General features: G+C 29.7%; 1 protein-coding gene across 1 annotated transcript; it reads right to left on the reverse strand.

Annotated features, from left to right (window-relative positions):
- Window positions 1-1,534: 1,534 nt before the first annotated feature.
- Window positions 1,535-26,616, reverse strand: LOC123305279 (profilin). Its single transcript, XM_044886953.1, has 4 exons — window positions 26,397-26,616; window positions 7,881-8,052; window positions 7,702-7,801; window positions 1,535-3,186 (listed from the first exon to the last, which is right to left on the reverse strand). Exons 1-3 carry the CDS (start codon window positions 26,505-26,507, stop codon window positions 7,704-7,706), a joined length of 381 nt encoding a protein of 126 aa, XP_044742888.1. The 5' UTR covers window positions 26,508-26,616; the 3' UTR covers window positions 1,535-3,186; window positions 7,702-7,703.
- Window positions 26,617-27,180: the final 564 nt, after the last annotated feature.

Raw genomic sequence — 27,180 nt, forward strand, 5'->3', positions numbered from 1 at the left:
CTACACAATTTAATGTCCTTTCGATCATTATTATGTAAATAATATTAAAAATGCTTTACAAAAAAACAAAATCTTTTTTTTTTTTTAATTCCTTACCTTTATTTTTCATTTCAGAAGGTAGATTGATGAGTTATTTATCAAGTAAAATGCTGTGTAAAAAGTATTAATGGGGCGAATATTCGCGTATTTTTAACACTCGCAAAAAACTTGGCGAATATTTTCGACCAAAAATCATCATCATATTGTATCATAAAATGCAAAGTAACCCCAAACTTCACTAATATGTACTTTACTCATATTTTAGATCACTTTTTAATCAATGTCAAATTTGAATGTTGGCCACATGCAATTATAACTAACCTCAAATAAAAGAAACTAAATTTTGTTTTTAATGTACTTAAAATATATGGTTTGTTGATAATGGACTTATACGACGGACACTTTTTGAGAATTGTTCCGCAATCGTTTTTAAAACAAAGTAAAATATCAAATTCAAAATCTACGGGAAGTGTTAAAATATTGATTGATTGATGTTTGTTTTACCTTTTACAGTCTGAAATATAATTAAGCCTTGAGGAAGGTGGTTGAAAGCATCACATACTTTATTTCGTACTAAGTTGTTTAGTATTGCACAAAATAAACCAATAATAATTACATGACAATGGTAAAATCACAGTGATCCAAGTACTTTTATTTTTAAATAAAGATTTTGGGTTAAGGGCACGAAAGTAATTCTTTCATGCCATAATCAAACAAGTGCCATTTTTCACCATTTTCCTCTCATAAATTCCACCTCTCACTTCAAGAATTTAGTAAAAATCATTAATTTCTCTGAAACAGACGTTTTTCCTTTTTTCACCAATATAAAAAATGTAACTTGGATTGGTACCGTCACCACAAACGAAGTGAACAAACCAGATTACCTGATTTTGATTAAAATACATACTTAACTAAAATTGTCTTACTTGACTTTGTTGCGCTGAAATGGTTTAAAAAAGAATGAAGCACATTAGCGTGAAAAAATACTTTTACCTTCAGTTCTTGAATACTCAAAAAACAGCAACTGATTATAAAGTTCTTCAAGTAGATTCATTTTTATATTAATAACTGCCCTTCACAGACTAATTCCTCCTAAAATGACGCATTTACTCAAAATTAAGACACTGGTTTGGAGAAACCTCATTATTATTTAGACTTATCAATGGATCTATTGCAGGAGTAATCACTACGTACAGGAAAAAAAACGATAATACTCACCTTCTCCCCATCTTCCATTCTTTGATAATTATTCTAATTTAAAATGTGTACGCCAAAAGTAAACTTCTGTCTTTGGCTGTTCTTGAACAGTCTCAAATGGTTCAAGGAGTAGTTACTGGGGACCATTCAGCCTAATTCAGATAATTAATCTGGCCTTTTTTTGTTTAAAAGGGAATTCAAATATTTTTTTCCTCAATTTTGGGATAATTTTGAATCAAAACTTTCTCTGAAAATAAAAACTGAACAAACAGGTGTAACAAAACAAGAAAAACTCAACTTTTTCATTTATAATACAAATTTATTATGTTTTATTTTAGATAGACACAGGAGGTTCCCTTGCGAATTATCAGAAAAATTTACAAAGCTACTCAAATATTAGTACAATTTTTTGATTTTTTTTTTTAAATTAAGAACAAAAAAAAAATTAAAGTAAAAATAAAATATTTTTAAAAAATAATAAACTGTTGCTATAATGGTGGCAGCACTGTTTTGTCATAGCTCAACACGATTTTACAGACTAATGGCGTAAACACTCATGAAACTTAACAAAACAATTCCACCTCCCACTACAACAACAAAAATACCGAATGGAAAAAAGATAAAAATTCATAAAAAGACACGAGATGGGGGGAGAAAAAGGCGCGTAATTAATGTTATTTATAAAAAAATTTACATTTACAATTCAAAAAAAAATTACCGACCATAATCGGGTCTATATATATATATAATTTTCAAGCTCAAAAAAGGAATGAACACTTAAAAAAAACTATCTAAAATCACGTAAATTTTTTAAACAAAAAAGTTTCCAAGTTCAAAATTATTTTCTTTCCCAATCTTAGGTAGGAATTAGAGTACTTCATCAAACTAAGGCTGAAAAAGAAACTAATTTGAAATTCTACATTTGCTTGGAACTTTTACCAAAACGAATGTCGATGGCTGTTTGTATTAATACCGGAGAGTAGAAAAAAAAAAGATACCAAACCAAAAAATTAAAAAAAAAAAAAAAAAAAACGAAATAAAAAATATATTGCGCGGGGGACTAGAGATTTTTTATCCGTTTAAAAAACCCTAATAAATGTGTTTATATATTTTTTTTCAGTATCAAATTTTTTTTTTTTTCATTTTTATTTAATATAGAGCGATTATTTTTATTGTAGAGGAAAAAAGCTTACACAAAATTCTTTCCAAATTTGCTTTCCAATTATAATTTTTTTTAGGGGGGATGACCATAATAATAATAATAATAATAGTGTATAGTCAAGTCATATAAACACCTTGTTTTCTAAAGTATGGGCAAAAATAGGGAATAATTATAATATTAAGGGCACGACATTTTATTTGGAACAGAGATCATCATATATTGATTATTTTAAAAAATAATCTGTGTGCGCACTTTTTCGTTCTAGAGAGAGAGAGCTATGCTATACTTTAGAAAACAAGGACGACAATTTTTTTTCTTTTAATAATTATAATAATAATATAAATCTAAAAAAAATTTATTGGGAGTCGTTTTAAGGTTATGTGAGCCACAATTCTCAGCCAGTTCGACACACATTGAGCATATTGGGGGGTTGCGTGAACGTGTGGCTCAACATACACAAATAACGATCCCACAAAACACGCGACCTGGGATTGCATTAATCAATATGTGACATTACACGTTATTAATTAATCCATCCATTAATTAATTAATTAATATATACTTTTTTTTTAATTAAAAAGATGACACTTGATAAAAATGTACACGACGATACAACGATGCTTTATTTCGCTGATTTGTTATTTTGACAAAAAAAATAATACAACTTTTTTATTTTTTTGTTTTTTTGTTGTTTTTTATAAATAGAAATTGTTTTTTGTTGTGTGTGTGTGTTATGTGTATGTGTAAAAACGCGCATGCCCAGTTGAAGTGGCAGCGAGTAACACTACCTGCAACAAAAAAGAAAGAAAATTTTCAAATTTGGAAAAAGATAATTTCAAATTAATAGAAAAGTACAACAAAAATAATTGGACAAACGTTGAGAAAGAAGGGAGCCGTTGCGGGGAGGAGTGTATTTATATTTACACTGATTAAGATTAAATACATGATTATAAAAGAGTATGTTCTCGACATTACCCAATTTTCCATTCTTTTTGAATCTTTGTTAATTAGTATACTTTTTGCAGTCCATATTTTAAATTATGATCCTCCCAGTACAGAAAATATATAAACATGCGCGAATTGAAATTTACAATACATATTTAGAACGTTATCGTGCTGATTTAGTCAGATTCTACCAAAAAACCTTGATTTCTCAGAAAGTAGATAGTTTCACTTCATAATAAGAATTCAAAGAAATTTTTTTCAAATATAAAATAAATAAATAAAAATTTGAGAGAAATTTCTATGGGTCTTTGACTTTTCCTACACAATTTAGTCACGATTCAACAAATCAAATCCACATATAAAATTATCCAAGCGCTGCCGCTAAGTAAAAGTACAATAATTCACTCATTAATAAACAATTTAATATATTTTTTATTATATTAATTAGAGTAATATTTCTAATTAAAATCAGATAAAATGTTTTTATCCACTTTTAATTTATTCACTTTTTACTTTCGTGTTAATATTTAGTGAAAAAATTATACAGTTATTAAAATTGAAGATTTAATACACGGTTGTCAGGTGGTGCGGAGGGAACCTACTCTAAGAAGTACTGACTTTTAGGAGATAATATTTTGGTATCACGCAATACCTAACACAAGAACAATTAAATAAAAAAAAACGGTGAATTGTAATATAGACAGTGCTTCCAGGAAAAATTCATAATTTGAAAAGGAAGCAGATTAAAGTTGAATTTAAAACAGATAATTTCGTTTGTAGTAGAGGAAGGGAGTATGTAGAATACAGATGGCTTGAATACCAAAATAGTTTGCCGATGGATTATTGAAATCTTTAAATGATATTAAAAACAAAATACATCGAGGCAGTTCTAATAAATATATAATAGAAGAGCCTAGTCAGCGTGACCGGCCCATGGGTAGAGCAAGTGGAGCGGGTGCTCTAGAGGCCTACACCTACATCTTGAAGGCTGTGGCCTAGTTCATATCCCCGAAGAGTTCAAAACTTTAAACCGACTGAACTGACTTTCATGTAACTTACAGTTAATTAATTTACCGCCATGCCATTTTATCCGATGATATCAGACTTGTGCATATTTGAAAATACTCGATCATTTATCCCCACTTTCACCCCCTCCTCAAATCGGGGTTACAGTTATTTAATGTACACATCATGTTCTTTTATTTGATACCCCACTTGGGTATATTTGAAAATATTCGATTGTTCGTCTCCCCTTTCACGCACCACTTTTCCACCCCCCCCCCCGAAGTTTAAAATAGATAAAAACAGTTTTAAAAACTGGTTGTATTTAGTATCGAAATTTGAGCTTAATCGATGCAGAACTATCTTTGAAGCACACTTCCTTCAACCCCTTTACAGCCTTTTTTCGCTTAAAAAGTAATCTATGCTCTTTCTCAGGCTCTATACTATCTCTGTACCAAATTTCATTTAAATACGTTCAGTAGTTTAGGCGTGATTGCGTATCATATATACATATAGAGTATTATATGTATGTATGTATGTATATTATCCTGGCAATAAATAAATACAGACAGAGAGTTACTTTCGAATTTATAAGGAAGGAAGCGACAATAATTGACTGATCTGCCATAAGCGAGTAAGAGTAAGTTCCTTATCTAGGTTCAACTGTATAATGACAACTCTTTTGTATAGAGAAAATAATTAACTAACTCATCATATTTTTTGATAACTTGCCAAATTGTCTACTAAATCAAGTTAACAATTAAAATTGCAGACAAGGGTGTGGTTATATCTCATAGTGTCAACGATCAGACAATTTTAATTTTCAGATAGACAGGCTAGAAAATAATTTCCCATCGCACCTTATCACAAATGAACAATCTCCCACAGAGTACTGATTATTTAATCATCAAAATGATTTCGAATGAGGAAAAGCATTACATATTTTGAAAATTGCTTTTAATAATTTTATAAAATTCCAGTAAATTTCTTATCGATCAGATACCTCAAAAAGGAAATAATACAACCAATATTATCGCAAGAAGAAATCGGAATTTAATTTCCGTAGTAGTAACTAATAACAGTAAATTTTTCGCCGCAATTAAAACTTGTGGTTTGTTAAAAATTATACAGGACAATAAACTTTTAATTAATTATTTAGTTAATTTTTTTTCTTAATCACATTTTTCAGTGTCGCGAACTATTTTTTTTATCAATATAAAATTAAAATAAAACTTTTTTTAAGTTGTTGCTGATTGAAATCTGACAGATTTAGTTTTGCGTGTCCATCTGTCCACTGTTTGTTTTCTTATAGATTATATTCTATCAAAAATAGATACTTCTGATTAATCGAATTCAAGGTTCATTTTTTATAAAGTTTTATATTTGTCTTCTTATTTTTTACTATTGTACAGGATGTATCAGGAAATATCGAAACAAATATTTTCTTCGTGCTGAGGCGGATAGTCCGTAAGTGCAAAGTCACGAGGAAACAAAAACTTGTAGTCCCTTGATATTAAAATTTGATCACTTATTCGAGTCTATGGCAGTCTACTTCATATAATTTCTGCACAAAGGAAAAATTTCAAGAAAAAAGTATCTCATAAAAATCATGTTTTTATTTTACTCCCTTTCTTTGTAAATAAAGTTTAAACCGTTCTCGAGATATAGCGAATTTTTCAATAAAAAGCTACTTCCTGAAGTGATAAAATGTCAGATGCGCCAAATAACCCGCCACACAAATTAATACCACTCGATTTTAGAGGAAAGTGTCCACATTATCATTTGTTCTATCCTACAGAAATTGGTTTTCATATACTACCACCTATTTAGCATGTTTGTTTTTCAAAAATGACTTTTTGCTTTTCAGTTAATTCCATTTCCTGACACACCCAGTCAAACTCAAGTTCAATTATCAAGGACAATTATATAATAAACAGCAGTGAGCCAGACTAAACTTAACGGACAACCATAATCACGACTAACAACGTTGAAAATAACTACATATCGTAATCTAAAAAATTAAAACATTGTTTGTGGTAATGGAATCAAAACCATCTTATGACACAACACAACAAGCATTGTGTGTTCTTATCAATCACCACATACATCCGGGAGAGAGTTGTATAATACCATGATAAAACATTGATTGACAAACGCAATATATCAACTTAATCCAAGTACCAAGAGATTAAAAAATATTGATCGTTTCATCCAAAACACAGATTTATATAAATAAAAATAAAAATTAACTGAATTTGAACTGAAATTTTTCCCTCGTCAACAACAAACAACAAACGAAATTGTTAACAATTTTTGTAAGGTCCGTGGGCACGGCGAGGAGGAGGGGTTGACTAATTTTGATTTTTTTTTGTTTTTCGACTTATAGTAGCCTTTTTGAAAATTATCCCGGATCGTTACAGTATTTTATCAAGCAGGAATGATGGACTCCATTAGTGAAGGCACAGAACTGTCTGTGAAATAATCGTGATTGAACAAATTTTCGAAAGAGAGAACAAAAAATTAAAAGCGTTTCGAAGTTGGAAGGCAAACACGCTTAACGTTTGTGCTTATCCGTGATTCACGAGAAGGTAAAAAGAAATATTGGCTCAATTTTCTCTTGTGCTAGCTTTTGCATTAAGAACTTAAACTCACTTCATTTGAATCAGTAATTTTTTTATCATCTCAATTAAAAATTTTTTGGGTTCACACCCTTAAACTTTTCTTGAACAGCTCAATTTAATTCGAGAGCTAAGGGCTGGGGACAATTGATCCTCTTTAGATTATTACAATCCACTTTATAATATAAATATGATCCAACCCAGGATACGAGAATCGTACTTTTGGTCGCCGAGTTGTTTTTACATTTAATACATTTTATGTTATTTTATGCAGTACTTTTTTCAATGATTTTCCAAAAGTTGGAAAATATTTGCAATTTAATATTTTCTTTTAAAAACAAAAGCAGAAACACTACTCTCGATTGAGACTTCTTATCACAATAAGGAAGTCCATGTATTACGACATTTTAGATTGTACTATAAGATAACCAATTTATTAATTTCTAGTCTGGGTTGAATGTCAATCGTTCATATCATTTTTATTATATCAAAGTTTTTTCTTTTCATCTTTTAAAGCTATGAATCATGATATAGAGTTAATCTGTTTAATAACTATCAATTATTAGAAATCACTCGTTATTTAGGCTGCAATAGTAAACTTAACGTACTACAAGACAATAGACTACATTGAATTTTCGTATTAAAAATCTATTTATTCCAAAATTAAACATAATACACACACATAAATAAATAAAATTATTTTATAAACTTTTTTCATAGGAATATTCGATAACTGACCTCTAGTAACCGCATGTAAGTAAATAATCGCCTAATTTTTCCACTACGGAGGCCGCTTGCTGAGGTTGAATGGGATCCTCATAAAGGGATACAACGACAGCTGTAATTTAAAAAAAAAAAATTGTTTAAATTAAAATTGAAGAATTTTAAGGAGGTAGAAATTTGTAAACAAAACTTACTTTGTTGCGTTTTCATGCAGTGAACACCAACTTTACCAAGTTTAGCTCGTACTACTCGATCTGTACCAGACAAATAAATGTACCTGTTCCCTGCCAATGTGACTCCTGACGACGTGAGAATATCTTGTTTTTCAAAACCTTGCACAAGTTTGGCTAACTCTTCTTTTGATACCTGTAACAATTAGAAAATAATTTTTATTTACTATCGAACATTAAGTTAAGAAAAATATTTAAAAATTAAAGAAGTTTCAGGGTTGGGCTAAGAAGAACTACGTGAGAGTCAAGTCGTAAATTATATTTAAAGTCAATTCTCTTTTTTTGTTAAGTAATTAATTGTACCTATTGTGTAATGGTAATAAATTATAGAGATGTCAACGCAATCGACCCATTACCACGCTTAAGTGCTCCGTGCACGCCTTCAAAGCAATGCATCACTCATGAGTAGAATGTCTTCATGTGACATCCTTGAAAATTCTCAGATTGTGTATAATATATTGTCGGAAAAACGATGCAATGAAGTTCGAAAAATTTAGTCAGTCAGAATTGAATGCGGTTTTCGGCATTTGATTTGTTAGAGCGTCAGGAAATTTTGTGACTTAAATTGATTATTAAGAAATTAAAAATATGCAATTTGCATAAATATACATTTTATAATTGCATTTTAAATTAACCGTAAATATACTATGTTCACAATTCGATTAACAGTGATGAAAATGATTCCAAACTTGTTACCCAAGGGTTTTTGGGGTCGCTAAACACGAATATCGCCACAGAATTGATCTCGAGGTACCTGATGCCCAAGGTGGTAAACATCGCAGCAACAAAGCAGCAAGTTATTTTGCATAACTAAATATGGCTTTTTGCAATATAAATCGCTTGGATTTACGATAAAAATCGCTTCTTGATTATCAGAATGAAAATGCAAAATTGAAGTTGGTTTAACTTGGAAAATACTTGACAGTTAAGCTTATCTATCTACTATTTTCTCGGCAAGGAGTATATGCTAGCAGACTGATATAAATAATATTATCATCGTTCACTACTTGGTACCTTATCACATGAAGATTAATAATCAGTAAGTTTCATCTTAGTAACCCACATAAAATCCGGATTTCTTACGTATTCTCGACCATATACACACCCAATGTTTTTTAAACGAGTAAAATGTATGCAAACGATAAAATTTTATAAAATAAAAGTTTCTATTAAAAATTAATTACAATGTTATTTGCATAACTAAACAATATGCATTATATTTTAATTAGCGTTCAAAGCGTTTAACACAAATGTTTAACGAAATTGTATTCATAAAATAAAAAAAAGTATGTGATATTGATACAAATTGTCACAAAATAATTGTTTTAATATTATCTCACTCCCACCAACAAATACGTGTGGTGGTCGTAAACTCAAGGCCAGAATTCACTTTCAATAAACTACACATTATACATACATAATCACAACAATAGACAATAAAAACGTATAGTTTCGTTTATATTTACAATAGAATTGCTTTGATTGGGAAACTGCGAACAGAAATATTCACATAAAGCTCACATTTTCAATTAATGGGCTTGAAAAAATATATACATTTTAATGATTTATTTGTGACAAGTGTAAAATTTGGGTGGAGTAGCCCTGTGTCGTCGAATAACATTAATCAAGAGCGATAATTAAACAAAGCGACCTGTCTTTAGTGGAACATCGGGCCAAAATTGACACTGTCAGAGAGTCGGTTATCAATACATAGTACAAAACAAAATCGCTTCCATCTGTATGTTCCTAATCCCTATGTATGCTTAGATCTTTAAAACTACGCAACGGATTTTGATGCGGTTTTTTCTAATAGATGTGCCCATAATTTAAAAGAAGGCAGCTTTGAATATCGCCTTTGCTTAATATCATTACGACTACCTAAGGGCTACGCCCATTCAAATACAAACTTGTTGCATATCAGAGTTGTCAGTTTGTGCTACTTATTGCAAATAAGTATTAATTAAAAACATGTGGAAAACCGAATAGAAAAATAATTGAACCATTGTATTTTAGTGCATTTGCGATAAATGTAAAAAAATATTTCAAGGGCAAAAAGTAATGCCTCATAATCGACCAGTCATTTCCCGTGTCCACTTCGCAGGCCAATTTCAACTTTTATTACAATTTTCAGAACTATGCTTAAGATAGAAGTCAGATATACTTCTTTTTCTGGGGTTTATTCCCTCGATTTTTGATTTGTCTTACTGTTAGACCGTGGCATTGAAAAAATCACATTTGAATATAAGTTAATTTTCAATTTTCCAGACCAGTGATCATTCTGATAATTCATTGTGAAATTTTATATTCCAAAAATTCCGTTCATATCAATATTACTCATGCTTCAACTACAAATTTTATTTTATTGTAAATGAAAATTATTTAAACCTTGAAAAAAAAATTGCAAGCCAGATTTTTGCGTGCAATAAAAAAAGCACCAAAAAAATAATTGCCCTTGTAAAAGTATCTAAGCGTAAAAAATATCAAAAGTAGAATATTTTTAAACATTGAAATAAAGTTGCAAGCAATACTTTTACATGCAATAAATTTTTACACAAAAAAAGAACAGTTTTAAGATTGCCCTTGTAAACGTATCTAAGCGTAAAAAATACAGAATATATTTTACTTTCAAAACAGTTTATTCCTCATTTAAGTCTAGGGCCAGGCGTGGTATTTGATATTCATTTCAGAAAGGCTTAAATTTGAGAGACTGTTGATTCAAAAAACTTTATCCATTACGAAAATTTTCACATTCGAGATTTTAGAAAACCTTGTAAATTATTTCAAATTGATGATAGACACGACCTTGGCAACATTCAACAGGCACTCGAATTTCCAGTCGTCTTGAAATGACTGTCAAATACAACGCCTGTCCCTTGACTTACAATTCCTTTGTCTACACGACGTCTACAATCTTTTTATTTCTGTACAAAGACACATTCCATAGATCAACTTGTAACATCAAAATTAATTATTATTCATAATAAATTAACATTTTAAATGATTCTGAATAATTATTAAATAATGGTGAATGACCTTACATTATTAATTAGTTCGAATAAAAAATCAAAAATTTGTTTGAATTATGTAATTTTTTTGATAAAATTTGGCAACTAACTTCATTCAATGCAGTATAATTTTTTATAAAATGTAAATTTTGTTAAAATTTTATTTTAAGACGCAATCTTTGAGAGAAGCGATGTGGAGAGGGGAGCGCCAACTGGTTGACAACGGCGTCATCTTAAGTGGAATGTTTCCTCTTTTAATAGAAAAAGTATGTCACTACTTATCTGATACAAAACAACAGTATGTACAGTAAATGGTCAATCTACTTTTTGTAGCGAGTATATGTTATTGATTACAACTACATGTATGCTGGACATAATAAGTGCATTTCATTGATATCCGTTTTCAAAAGTGGGTATTGTACCGATTGATATGGTTTATTTGTTTCCGGGTTCAAGTTCAATGCAAATCATACTTCGACTATTTTAAAACAAATAACATTCTCAGTCGATATATCAAGACGGCTAATCATCTACGGTATAAGAAATGACCAATTTTCTGGTATTAGGAAGAAGCTTCAAAAATTATGTATGTATCGCGATATACTTTTTGGACGATAAATATTTAGTTTTCCGTTATTGTACCAAAAAGTGTAATTTCGGTTGAAAAATAGCACGATTTTTGGAATACAAGACAGAACTCGTGTAATCTGACATCGTATTCGTATTCAGCGACCAAAAATACCTTCTAAATGACAATTTTAGGACAAAAAAAAATAAGCATTTCAAAAATAAAAAGACTACACATGACTCCAGCTGGAATCCTATGCACTTTTATGACTAGGTTTAGTTGGCTGAATGTTCTTTGGGATTCTATAAACACGTTACAAAAAGTTTCGTTAAAATCGGTGGCATTTCCCCACTTTTCCTTTATTACGAACCCAAAAACCGAGATTTTATAGTGAAAATTGATAACATAGAATGATGAATTAATATGAAATATTCATAGAATGAAAATTGATCGGTGTGTCTCTGCCTGTCTGTGGCATCGTAGCGCCTAAACGGATGACCCCAATTTGGATTTTTTTGTTTCGCTTGAAAGGTAATTTAATGGAGAGTGTTCTTAGCTATGTTTTAAGTGCGAGTTAAGATTTCCGTTCCCGAAATAACTAAAAAATAGACGATTATTCGTCCACAAGGTGGGGACAGCGACTTCTCGCCTTTCTTGGTCTCGTTGTCTCGCTTGACTTCGATTCGGAAGTTACGAGTTATACGAGTTTTTCACAATGGAAAACTTATGATGTTCTTACAACAAGCAAATATTTCTTAAGACAACGATCTCAATACTTAATTCAATAAGCATTTGACTGCTTAAACCATGTTATCTTGCAACGGGTAATTGGTTTTTTTTTTACTATGAATACTTTATAATTTGAATGGCATTAGTAACAGTAAAATCTGGAGAATTTAAAATTTCTGAAAAATATATTTCCAGGAACATATTTCTCATTAAATTTTAATCAATTTTATTCATTAAAATATGTTTTACAAACCACTTTCTAATCGAGCTCACCTGTTCACTCATTCACACACAGACAACAAGACAGTTTGACCTCCTCCATATTATCTATGATATGAACTTGAAACATATGATTCAACAAAATAAACAATTAACCTTCTAACTAATATGGTAATGAATGAAATCAAATTTTCAATGTCATAAAAATTTTTTTTTTTTATAAATGGTAATAATTATTATATTATAAAAAAAAAAATAAAAAGTAAGAAGTAAGTCATAAGGTGATTGAGATAAATAAATATAATGATTTTAAAACACAAGAAATATTATTATTAGGTCGACTTTACTTACATTTAAATGTAAGTAAGTATGCATGTACTTATGTTAAGATTATAATAATACTTGAAGTCAACTCAACAACAGACAAGTAAGCTTGAAAGTAGTACACGCGCACACCATATGGTATGATCTGCAATGATAGTATATAGTAAGTATTCTTTATTGTTTTAAATAATGACGTATTTATTAACAATCAACTTTTACAAAAACAATCTTCAACATCCTCTGATCTATGTTAAATTATGTCTCAAAACGTAAGAATTACTTGCATGAAAACCCTGTTGCCATTAAGAACGTAAGTGACTTAAAGAATGATCGCGATCTCCGAAATGTTTATCTGACATCACTCTATTTAGGAAGATGCAACTTTTTCTACCACCACTTTATCTCATCGAATTTGATATTCTCTGTTACTTGAATCTATAATGGAATCAAGTATCTAGAATAAGAAATGCACAAAAGAAAATCATGGTAATTAATATAAGTTTGATTCTGTCAATTCAGTTGGTTAATTTACAATGAAAACTTTGGAAAGAAATGATTTATTCCAAACTCTACCCGAAGCCAGCGGTTATCGTAGCCTAAATGCTCTATTCTACTTGAAGTAAAAAGTATCTAAAAAGTAAAAAGTAGCATTTTACTTGAAGTAAAAAGTACTAAAAGTAGCTCTGTCTTTGTGGATAGAACTGCCGTTTACATCATCTATAGATCCTACAACAATCCAGCATTTGGGGTACCCTCCTCAGAGGATGAAAACTTTATTTTGCACCTGTAGAAGCCTTGATAAATCAGATACACTGTTTTATGAAGTATTGGGAATTTTTTTGATTGTCTTTTTGCGTGACCAAATAGCATTCCAAGAGTGTATTGAGTTGAGAAAGTTTAGATAATTAAGGAAGATGCAATTAAGTTTTTCAACGGGTATGCATTTCACATTTTAATTTTATTAAAAGAAATAAAATTTTCTTAATAGTCGTAAATATTGCTGAGATTTGTCGATCTATTCATGCATAAAAATATAATATGGCTTATTTATAAATAAGTGTGTTTCTATTTACGCCAGAGATATAAATAGATTGATCATAGATAGAATGGAAATCTAAATTAATAGCCATGTTTCAACAATTATTTTTTTAAATTCAATTAGGAGGTTTAAATTCCGATTATAACCGATACTATCATGATGGTAGTAAACATCGAAGGTGATGAAAGCAGATCTTTCTTAAAGCACAATTCAGGCAGATCAATCTATTCCACTAGAAACAGACTTGGTTTTACAAGGATCGATAATCACTTCCACCAGAAGGCAAATCAAAGATAATGATGAAACCAGGTCTTTTTGAAGACGCAATTCAGACAGGTAGCATCATTTCAGCGTCTATCTCACGAGATATAACGAAAAATATTAGTTAAAGTACACGAACGATTTATTAGTAAATACACTGTTTTAAAAATTAAAATAAGATTCAAAAAGAAATCTCATAACTATTAATATTAAAACACATTCAAAAATACTGTTGCCATTTTTAACTACCCACATACTAGGCAGTCACATACCACAATTCGATACATACTCATATGTATTAAATATATTTATTGATCGACCTCCTCTCTTGTTATTGGTACATTTTTAATAGAATGATAAAAGTGATATGGTTATATTTCACATAAATATTACAACAAAAATAATTGCTTTTGCATTTTTAATTACTTCACTCCTATCGATGTGTGAGTGTACCTGCACCGGTAATTAAATTTTTTTTATACTTCTATGGGTATAAGTATGAATGGTACAATATTAAATTACTACGACTATAAATCGAACGCATTTACCTTACATTATTAGTTCTATTCAAAGAACTCCTAGTCCAAAAGACGCACTATTTCAAAGTGAAAACAGCAAATAACAGTTATAAAATTGACCAGAAAGGCGTTTGTGTAGCAGAAGTTGTTTGGTGTTAACTATCCTACTCGAGCAACTTGTTTAGATCTTTATTCCTGCGTGTCTCCGTGTAAGGGGTCATGGCAGTGTACCGATTGGAGTAATCTAATCGAAGTATACAGATTATTCGATCGTAAATCATGTGTAACATTACTTTGAACACTTCTTTTAAAACTTACACTTTTGTTACAGCGGGGCCACCCTTATTTGCTGCTTTTAAATGGACACTTTTTATATGCAGAGATGGTTCTCCTTATCTCTACCCTCCATATTTTGCAGTATTATTTGTGCACTGGAATATAGAGACTGAAACTATCTTTATCCTACTGGCAGCGAGGAGACAAAGAAGGAAAGAGACGGGTGTTCATGTCTTTCTCGTACAACAGTCTAATTTGAAAGTGACTGACTATAAAGCTGTATGATTGTACAGGACAGATATGTGACAAATGAACATAAGCAGAAGAGTTAGAAAGAAGCATGTATACCCGCCCGAATCATGCTGCACCGTCCTCACTTACCGCTCGTTGAGCGCTATAGGCAGTGAGCGTTCCACTCTCTCTATATTTCAGTGTGTTTGTATGACACAAAATTTCTAAATTATTTGTCTCTTTTTTTGGTTTTATAGAATAATTTGAACCTTAATAAAGTCACTTCTGTTTAAGTCATTTATCTAATAGGCAAACGATATTTTTTTTTTTTTTTTTTTACTTATAGAAATTATTTTCTACTTTTTAGTCCAGCTTGTTACAAAAGCGTTTTTTTTTATAGTTTTTTTAAATTATTTATTCTCTTCTCCATAAATTCTAAAAAAGGGGACAACAATTTTTTTCCTAAACACACTAAAATTCAAAAAGTCATCCATTTTACATCGAAAAAATTAAATCAAAGATTTGGATAAAATTCAATATCGTCTAAAGTAATCAAAAACAAAAAACATAAAAATTCACTCTATTGTTTGGATGGTTTCCAAGATTTGTCTGATATTATTTAAATTTCTCTAATTTTCATATCAATTCCGGTCAATCATATTCACTGATATTTCTCGATTTTTCCGATAAGCGATTCACTCTGTATAGCAAATAAAATGTAATTATTTGATAATAATTTCTGCAGATTTGTTCGAAAACGAGCACCGAGTAAATGCAGTAAACTTAACCGCCCATAAGTGCCAGATTGCCACGGATCCCCACCTTATATTAATAAAAAAAGAAGTATCCAAATGCAATCGCCTTGAATTATTTCTTAACATTGCCAGTTCTTGCTCCAATACTTAAACATGATCCCAAAGTTTATCATAGAATTAAACCAATCTTTGCATGTACTAATATTAGCCGTAATTGCTTTACGATAGTCATGAATAGAAAGCCAAGATACAAAATATCGTTCAATCTTAATCATTCAAGAAAGTAACAAAATTTTCTAATAAAAATTGATCATAAAAATTATTGGTATATCACGCAAGGGGATTAGCAATCAATAGATAAAAATGGTGTCAGACAGTTTATGTTATTATTGATAAAAATACACTAAGCAATAATTGCTTACATAAAATTTGCGTGCATTTTACGATCGAGTAATCTTTCAATAAAGAAATAATAAAACGCATCACTTTTACTTTTATCATGATTATCTATTGTTTTCTATTACCTTTTTATCTTTTTCTAATTTATATTTCTATCTTCTATTAATTTAAGAATGAATTATTTTAAATATAATTATGTTAAGTTGGTTTCATACTAGTAGTAGATTATAACGCCAGATTCTTTAATTTTCGTGGGAGTAATCTTTGATTGTTCGTTAGAAAATATTACTTGATTTCAAGGTTTTTTTATGTTGCTTATAAAAATCAAGAAATTATCACAAAAAGAAAATGAAGCCACTGCCAGCCATCGTTTCCCGAAAGCACCTCCATTCTACCCCAATTATTTTTTTTAAATTCGCAGTCGTTATAAAGTTACCGCAGACAGAAGAAGCAAATATTGACAAGTTCAAACAATTAATTGAAAGTTTAAACGAATTTTCTCAAAACTGTGCTTTCATTCATCATAAAATGAAACAGTTCAACCGATTTTTTCATTCAAAAAATAAAAAGAAATCATGACAATTGAAAAGTTCCACAGCAGTTTGTCAAAAAATCCAATTTTCAATATTTTCAACTGATTTAAGTCATTCCACGCATTTAGACTTCTATATTAAAATAACGTAGACTTATCAAATAAGCCAATCAGTCGAAATCGTGGAAGATTTGAGCGTTCTTTTTTTCGAGGCGCGTGGTACAACTTCCGTTCTAATGAAGATTTTTATTTGAAACTTGTTTTACATAATCTTGAAATAATAATAAATAAATGATAAAAACGGCCAAGATGGCTTACATAGCGCATGGGTTCTACAACTCACATCCGATATTCTATACAGTGTATTCATTTCAAAAGTATCCACTTTTAATAACTCTTGACCTGGTGTGAATATTGTTTTTGTGAAAACAAGTCAAAAGTTAAAAAATGGTTTGAAATTTCAAAGTTCGAGTGGCGAAGGATGAAGGAATGAACCTAAAATTTTCTAGGTACCTTTTTTGAACTTCACCCTCGATATCTAGATCAACGTGTTTTCACTCAAAACAATCACATCAGATTAAGAGTTGTTAAGGGTGGATACTTTTGAAATTAACACGCTGTATAATTGCAGAATAGACTGAAGAAGAGTGGAGACCAACGTGAATACATTCGATAATTTAAATCTATGCATTAAAAACGGATATATATATACATTTTATATATATACGTTTTAGATCAGGTGGCTCAAAGGCACAGTGCCTACCGATCAGAAAGTGATCGTAAGTTCGATTCTCACATATTTTACCCACAAATTTCTCCCCTAGATGTGTATAGTAATGACTAAAAACAGTGCATTTGAAGTCCATTTATCTTCGAAAGTAAATACATTTCATTTTAGTTTCAATTTTTAAAAACATTGTTCCTTTGCCCTACAAACTTTTCTACTGCAACAAGAATCATTCGATTATAAGAATATCAACATTTTCTTGGATTAAAATTCGATTTTGTGAAGAAAAAAAAAGTTGATTATAAAATAGTGATCACTATTTTTGAAAAATTAGTGAAATTAATATAATTAAAAATGAATGCAAAAATGTAATGTTGTAATGAAGAATTTAAATTCCATTAAAAATACATTTATCGCATATAAATTATGATAATTTTAAAAATAATATCGTTTTTTATATACATTTTTATTTTTGCAGTGACACTAAAACTATCACTAACTGTTGTAAGAATGTTTGTTGTATTTAGTGAAGTTTATTTTGAATTTTAATGACCTCAATTAAATAACCTTATTTACAATAACTATTTTTAAACGAAATCATTTAAAGTTTTGATTTTATTTATTTATTTTTTTTAAACAAAAAAATTTTAATTAGTCATTGAAAAATTGACAAATATATTTATTGTTAGTTGAAATTATTATAATAATTGGATCTCATTAAAATTTCTAAACTAATTTTATAAATGAATTTATCATCTAAGAAAATCTAGGAATTTAACTAGTTTGAGAAAATAATAGGTTTATTATTCTATTCAGCTTTGATTTGAACATATATTGCAATATTTATCTTGCAAATTGAACTGTTACTTTGTCTTTAGAAGCGGATTTGCCCGAATCGCAGAAAAAGACTAGTGACGTCAACATTTATCTTGAAAATACTATTGATGGCACGCGACACAATATATTCGGCTCGCCACCAATTACAAAGTTCACTATAAAATATTATATTATGAAAGAACGCGATTGTAGTAAATAAAAACTTTTGAGTTGATACATAAAGGTTCGCCATTCCTGGACTAGACCATTAGAAAAATGGTATTTAATATTAGATAGTTTGTTCATACATTCGAACAGTATTTCTTAAATAACAATGGTTTTTTACTATACATGTATTTATGCAACGGTTGTTGAAACCCAGTTTAATCCAATTATTTTAATTTTTTCTTAAAGCAAAGGTTGTCACATTGCAAAATTAGTTTTCCGATATTCAAGAGATGACAACCATTTTCGCCTTCAGCCAAATTTTGCACTTTTAGTGGAACTAGCTTTTCCATGAATATCACTTGTAATGTTAACTCAAAGTCATAGTATTTATTCATACAAGCATGGCATCTATTGGCGTCACTACTATCTGTTGGATAGTAAGAAAATCACAGTCTTACTAAAAGATCGTTCAAACTTCATAGAATCCAATACCAATGTTTCCTAACCAGCATTACTTCGAAACACACCCTTAATGGCTGCTCTGGCATGCTATCATAGCAAATGTAAGATTGAGGCGTTTTTTCGACAAAACAAAGTTCGACAAAAAAGTTCATGAACCCTAACTTTCTGCCGCGTAGTAAATAACCTCCTGACTCGTTGTGGAGCATTTTCTCTCCTAGGACATACATATTGCAGAACGGCCATTTTCGAGATAGAAAGGGGTGTAGAAATCTGGGGGAAAAAGTTGATCCTAATCGTCTGGAAGCAACGGTAAATCAAAGCATCCATTTTTTATAAAGCGGGAAAAATAGTGGCACACTTTACTTTGTGGCGGTTTTGGAGAGGTGGGGTTTAAGTCAAGTGCGATTTACCTGTTACAAAACGTACTTTTATGGAAAAATAGTGGCAGTCATCGCAAACTGGCAGTATGACAGTAATTTGAAATCAAGCGTGAGAGAATCCCGAAAATTGCTATAAATCAAAGCAAGTAAAAACTGAACAAAAATTCTGCCGCTTGGCAAATAACTTCCATAACGCCCGGACAAGTAGCATAATGCTGGCAGATATTTTTCGATTTTCTTTCATGACAAACGTGTTTTTTTGGGAATAAACTCAAAAAAGTTAAGAAGAAGGAAACACAAATTTTCACTTGTCATCAAAATTCATTTTAACACGATATTAGCAATATATATTTTTCATAGATTTACGTGACTCATTTCCAACGATGACTAAACGGTAATAAAATAGAAAATACCATTCTATAAAATCGAAAACTAAAATCTAAGTAAAACTCTTAAAATAAACATTCTACAAGATAAAAAAAATCTACCATTACTTTCATCAATAAAAATACTGGATAAAATTTATTAAAAATTTATACATAAAAATAAAAACTCTATTTTTGGTTTTATACAAGAAAATTTTATATAAAAGAAACATGGCTGCAAGGAAAATGAAAATCGAACAAGGTCATGTGTCTCATACTTTTCAGTCAGATTGTATGAATCATTTATTTTTTTTTATTATCATTTAAAAAAAAGTAAATAAATACCATATATGGTATGACGTCATATTTGTCATTTTATTAAAATTGTCTATTCAAATATTCATCAGAATTGATTTTTTTAAATTAGTTTTTTGATGTTGTCTTTCTATTATCAAGGATCATCCAACAATTAAAAAAAAAAAAGAATTTGAGTCATTATCGAATTTTAAGAAATTTTAGAATTTTTCAGTTGTTAGTCATTTAAGTAGTTTGAAAATTTTTACACGTAATTATCATGAATTTTATTTGTAAGGTAATGATTGATTCATCTGTTTTTATTAAATAATTAACATAAACATCCGGACGTGCGTTGGCAATACATATCAAGGCTGTGGACATTTGTCGATTGTCGATTGTCGATATAGAGTACGTTTTTCTAAACAGACATTTGTTAGAAATTACAAACTGTGTTAAAAAAAGATATGGCGTGTGTCGAATAGAGATGAGCAAAATTACTTTCGCTCTTACAATCATGGTCTTTTTTCACAAATTTTTCAAATCAAGGCCAAGACCAATATAGATAGTATCACTTCGACAAGACCAATAATACCAAGACCCTATCTTTTCTTTACTCAAAAAAAAACCAGGAACTTGAATTTTGTGTCTTTTTAGCGACCCCAAAAGTTAAAACTAAAACTTTAAAAACCTTACGATTCTTTAGATTTTGGTTGCAACCTTGAAACCAAAAAAATAATTAACAAGTCAAAACTATTGAATTAGACCTTCACCCAATTACCTTGTAATATTCTGATTAATTGCCAAATGACTTAAATAAGTTAATTACAAATTAAAAATACATAAATAGAAGAGACAATATTAAAAATAAATCATCAATATCGTTTAAAATTAGATCAATAAATTTATTTATATAAAAACCACACATTCACATTCATCAATAATAATCAAACTGTAATCTTGAGAATTATATTGCGCACAAAAACCACAATTTGATTATTGAATTAAATATATATTTGTTTTATTGTTAATACAGGGTATCCCACACTCTCTGTTTAACGCACTATTCCTATAATACCCCAATACCTTAGAAGGGTTCACGAAAATAATAAAATAAATTTAAAACAAGTGAAAACAAACAGTTGACTGAGTTATTTGTTGAAATACCATGTATAGACAGTGTTGATTACTCTGTTACATTACACATACATATATGCCACACATATAACTGATATACCCATATAATACTACAATTTGCGCATAATGTGCGCTCTCACGGGTAAACAGTGATGTTTACGAAAAAATGTTTCAAACCAAAGTTGTTTATTTTTTATTTACATTTAAAATTTTGTTCTATCTCTAACGGTTTACAAGATGTGTCCTACGGACCCAAGACCCAATTGACCTATGTTGCTCATTCACGAACTCGACCTCACTTTTAACGTCCCCAGCACGGTATAAAAATTTCAGTTTAATATCTCTTTTCGTTTTTGAGTAATCGTGATGACAGACGGACAGAACAACCGGAAATGGACTAATTAGGTGATTTTATGAACACATATACCAAACTTTGTTCATAGCATCAATATTTTTTATACCTTGGTATATTTCATATACATGGTATAAAAATCAAAAAACCCGATACAACAATCAGACTCATTATTGGAAAGAATTGAGCCGGTTAAAATTTTTTTTTTCCTCCACTTTGTAAACTACTGAGCTTTCAGGATTTTCAAATTCAAGAATACACCAATTATCATAGTTCGCCGACGGATCATTTTCATCTTAGGTCCTTTGTGGCGCTCTAAAGATCAAACGCGCTGTCTGATTTTAATGCTTCTTACGTCAATCTGAATTTCTGTCACTCTAAAGAAATGATAAGGTCAACCTTAAGAAATAACAACTAAAGTCTGGAAAATAGCGATTGATAAGCGCCCATTTATTCATTTGTAGCTTCGCCGATTCTTTTGTAGCTTCTCAATTCTAACATCAATTTCCATCGATTTCCTATTTCAACAAATGCCCGGCTATTTAAGGTGTGCGAGAGTAACAATCTGTATATTTGTTGTATTGTTGTATGTTAAATGCATTATAATAGTGTTTCCAAGTAGATCAAGGACGATTCATAGCACCGCGACGCGACTATATTCAATACATGTTATTGATATTGATACATACTGAGTGCGACCGACTACTTTACGTGAATTGTTTTTTTTATTCAATATTTATTTTATTTATTGGATATTGGTTAGTAAAATTTTAATTTTTTTTTTGCTATTTTTAAGTAAATAAAATTCTCTAATTAAAATTCTTAATTAGCATACAAAAACAATAACAAAAAATATAAAAATATGATCATGTAGTACGGCCGCTGAGTAAATTTTCCTGGCCGAATGTGATTATCCTGACTGAATTCGAAAACCAAGGTCGTTTTTGCGAAATTTAGAGGATTAATTTCTTATAAAGAATTTAACTGTTTTAACGCTGCCAGTCACGGTTTTTCAGCAATAATTTCTGCGGTTTTAACTTTGAAAGCGCATAATATTAGTCGTTAAAAGGAACCTCAGGAAATAATTTTTCAAAAATATTAATTAGAATAAAAGTTATTAAAAAATTTGCTTATTGCTCAGGTTTTAATGAAAATAGGAAACTCAATGACGTCTGATTTTCAAGCTTTAGTATCAGATTGAGGATCGCAATTGGCTTTCCGAAATTACGATCGCGCAGTTAACAGTTAACACAACAAACAACCAGCTGTATATCAGGCGAAACGCAAATAATAAATAAGTGAAAACAAACAGTTGACTGAGTTAATTGATGAAATACCATTTATAAAAGGTTTTGATAGTCACAGTCGTATAAATATGACACGATTGTGGTGTAACACACACATAACCGATATTCACATAAAATACATACTGTATAATGTTCGAGCCCAATTTGCGCCCTCACAGTACAACAGCGATGTTAACGAAAAAAATGTTTCAAACAAAAGTTGTTTATTTTTTTATTTTAGAGGTTCTTGATTGTCTAATACGGTCGTATTGTCTGCATCTCTCTTGGTAAATATGATTTCCTTTAAATTCCCTGACTGCGATAAGAAGACTGATTCTTGATTGCTCAATGTGTGACTTAAAATGTTTTTGTATAACTATGTGAAAAGTTTCAAATTTTTTCGATTTCCTATAAAATTTTTTCGCTAAAAACTTAAATTTTGTATGACTTAAACCACCAAGAGTTAAAAAAGTAATGATATTTTCAATCATTAATTCGTTTTTAAATAAAATAAAGACAATCAACAATTTAAGGGTCAATAACCTATTATGATATTATTATTAAAGATTGTGCTAATTGATCTTAAGGCTATGTTATCTGACCTTATACAAAAAAAGTTAATAGTTATGGCTGCTTATTATCAAGTCTACTTACTTCAAAGTTGATTTTGTTTAATCATCTTATTGTATTGCCAAAATCAACAACAGGTTTGAGATAAAAATCAACAAATATTTAGAATTAAAAACATGATCAATTTTATTAGTAAAGGATGTCCCTCATAACGAACGCAACCTTTTTGTTAAATGATCAATAGGTACAGGGACAGCGCCCTTTTTGTTAAATGATCAATAGGTACATACTTGAAACTTCGTGAATGGCTTCCTTTTGTCAAGTTAATCAATTTATTAAGGGCTCAAGCCTTGACCAACTAGCATAAACAAGCTTCATTTATGATTAAGCAGCCTTTGGGAAAGACTGATCTGCCCGTTTTTTATAATTTCGCGAAAACTAAAGCAAAAACGTAGTTTAAATCTTGATCTTAGATAGATGAGATCGTGCTATAAATTTTAAAGGTTTATGGTTTAGTTGCAATCAAGAATATTTTTAATTTTAGAACAATAACTTCAGTAAACTTCTCATATCACATATGACAAACGACTCCTCTATCAAATTAAAAATTACAAATATCACTCCCATGAATTTAAAAAAAATAATAAATTATTGAAATATTTCCACTCAAACGGAAACACTACTATGCTGGAATCATGAACAGACAGAAGAAATTCGTCCCCAATATCAAAAATGAAATGTTTTATCACAAATAATTAGTCATTTTTAGAAGCCTTGTTCATACACAACAACAAAATAAAAAATTACTGCTTCAAAATTATTATAATTATTTTCAGTCCAACAAATATAGCCAAAATTGTATTCAAAAATCTTAAAGATTCACATTCCATAATCCGAAATGTATTCAGATTGTTTTTTCAGTTTTTAAAAATACCTAACCATGAAAATAGCAAGATCCAAAAAAAAGTAATAGGGCATTTGAAATATAAAATCGAGTATCAATAAAATTATTACTCGACAGCGCCCATATGGTCTGGTCAATAAGGATGTCAATGCGTGCAATAGTTCTGTCGCAAATACTTATTAGAAACTTTATCGCCGATAGAACAACTTTTCGTACTGCTTCTAGTTACCCCGTTTTACCCGGTAATTAATTTTTGTGCAAAAAATGCATATTATCCAACTTTACCCTATTTTTACTGCTCGTAAGTGTAAGATAGTCATCAATTCTGAAATAATCAATCTCCAGAAAAATTGTTAAATCGTTTAAAAAAATGTATGCTAAATTTTCCACTTCGAATAATTTCAAAACATACATCATTATGCAAAAATTAATTGAATAGATTCGAAATCATCTCTTTTTTCATTTTCGATGTACACCGTTATATGAACGATCTGGTGGAAACTCAGTTGATTCATTTCAAAACAGACACACATTTTGTGAATGGCAGAAGCCGAGAGCCGAGTACATTTTACACAAAACGACGGATATATCTCTTTCCATAATATACACAAGTCAGACGTGAAATGAAATAGAATCGAAGTTACAACACAAAACAGCAGCGGCAATACTGAGGACGAATAACACGAGGAGACAAGGATAAAATGAATGAATTGCGTGTATTTCATATGGTTCGTTGCTCGACGCTATATTCACCAAGGTGAAGGCTACTACTATATATATATTAAAACCAATACACAAATAACGTATATTATGCATCAAAATCAAATTAATTCCCCTTTATCTACCTCCCCCACCCCCGCTCGTGTGATTATATTACGTGAAAATAAAGAAAACCCACTTATAAAATAATCAAAAGCAACAGATCACTTATGAAAAATCAATTATCGTCCATGTCATTGAAAATATGAATGAAATAAGACTTCTTATTAATAAATTTTACTTTCAGCATAAAACTAAAAGGCGTTTTATTGTTGGAAAAAACAATAATAATTTTAAACAACACTGTTATCAATCTTTTGATTAATTTATATCGTTGAAAATTTGCTGATTACTTTAAAAAGCCATTAATATTTTCCAATTAAATTTCTAAAAAAAGAATTTTATCGAATGTTCATTGCTAAAAGGCTTGACAAACAAATTCACTTGAAAATAAAATACGATCTCTTTTTGAGAAAAACTCAATGCCTAATTTCTCGAGAAATATAAAACTATCACATTAGCTTGAATTCTTTGAAAATAAATAAGCGACTGCACGCAATTTAATTACAAGACACCGTTTCGAATTTTATTAAATTTGTTTGTACAATCTTCGCATACTTAGCATATTTTAGTGCTAAAATATATACACTTCCAACTAAAAGCTATGACTCATAAGAACACAGCCATGACGTAGGCTTAAAACATTAAGAAAAAATTAACGTATTTTTTTATCTATAAAAAATAATTTAAAAAAGAATTTTATAATATAAAGTTGCGTGGAAAAAAACTTGCTAAATAATCTTATTTAAAAATATTTTCAGTTAAAATTCATGAAAATTCCCATAAAAATACATGGGCGGGGCTAACTTCACCCCAATCATATTAAAAATATTATCGATTTTCAATTTATAAAAAAAAAGTATTTTCACGGGTAAAATTAAATCTTTTCTTAAACTTAACTTTTTATTCGTAAGAAAAGAATGTGATGTATTTTTAAAAAGTATGATTAATACGTAAATATCTTCAACCACGTCGATTCTCATGCCCACGAGCCGGCATGACGGCCATCTTGTTTGAAACTGTCCAAAAGGAAAGTCAAAAAAAACTGTCCACATACGAATTATTATCAAAAGTTCGTTAAAATTTTAAAGCTAATTTAATAAAAATTTATATTTCAATTAAAAAGTTTGTTTAGAAAATTTCTAAAACTGAATTCTTCAATGTTTCCATTTTCTTTCATTTGGAAGAAACAAAGGATTTGTATAATGCCCAACCCTTAAATGATTTAGGGTATAATTATTTTAATGAAAAATTTCGTATAATTAACGATTATATATAATTTTTATATTGAATTTTACAGTTAAAATGAATAAAACCGGTATCAAGTAGTGTAATATTACTTACGTCAAATCCTTGCGATTTTGCCCATACATTTCCGTCATGGCCAGCGATGGCTGCTTTCGTTACACAACGAGAGGCCAATAATTGCTTATCAACATAATCCTGCCAGCTCATTTTTATTTGTTATATTTAATTAATTATTTAAGCACTCAAGACAACACTACTACACAATTTACAAGACCAAGAGTTCACAGCTTACTGGCAGTCGCTAGCGGCTAGAGGATTTCAAGAGGATATTGTGTTGGATAAAATGTAGCTGCGCCGCTTGTTCACGGGAAGTATGTTTCACGCACATACACTTTTTGATTGTAATAAATTAAACCATGCGCGTATTTATAAATTACGTCATATCTGCTTTACCGGTTATTTTGAAATTAAATAAGTGTATATATTTAAAATTATTTTTAACGAAAAATAACAAAAAGATGATTTTATTTTTTATTAAGATATCAAAAATATTCAATGTGTCTACTAATTATTTGTTTCTTTTTTGTATTCTTTTGTTTTTATAACAATAATTTCCTATTCGTCTAAATTGTGGTACGAAATTTAAATTTCTGAACCAAAATTGAGTTAATTTTCTTTAAATTAATTTCAATAATATCAAATTTTATAGTTTTTTTAGGTTATTTTACTTATTGAATTTAATATACAAAATATGGAATGTAGAGAGTATCCCTACATTCCATAGTAAAAAAATTTAAACTTTTCAAGTTGAGCTAGAAAAATAACTTCATGATTTCAAATATATAATTAAAAAGATTAAATTCGGTTCACCCACCCATCG

The sequence above is a fragment of the Chrysoperla carnea genome, chromosome 1 (genome assembly GCF_905475395.1).
Source record: "Chrysoperla carnea chromosome 1, inChrCarn1.1, whole genome shotgun sequence".
Lineage (NCBI taxonomy): Eukaryota > Metazoa > Arthropoda > Insecta > Neuroptera > Chrysopidae > Chrysoperla > Chrysoperla carnea.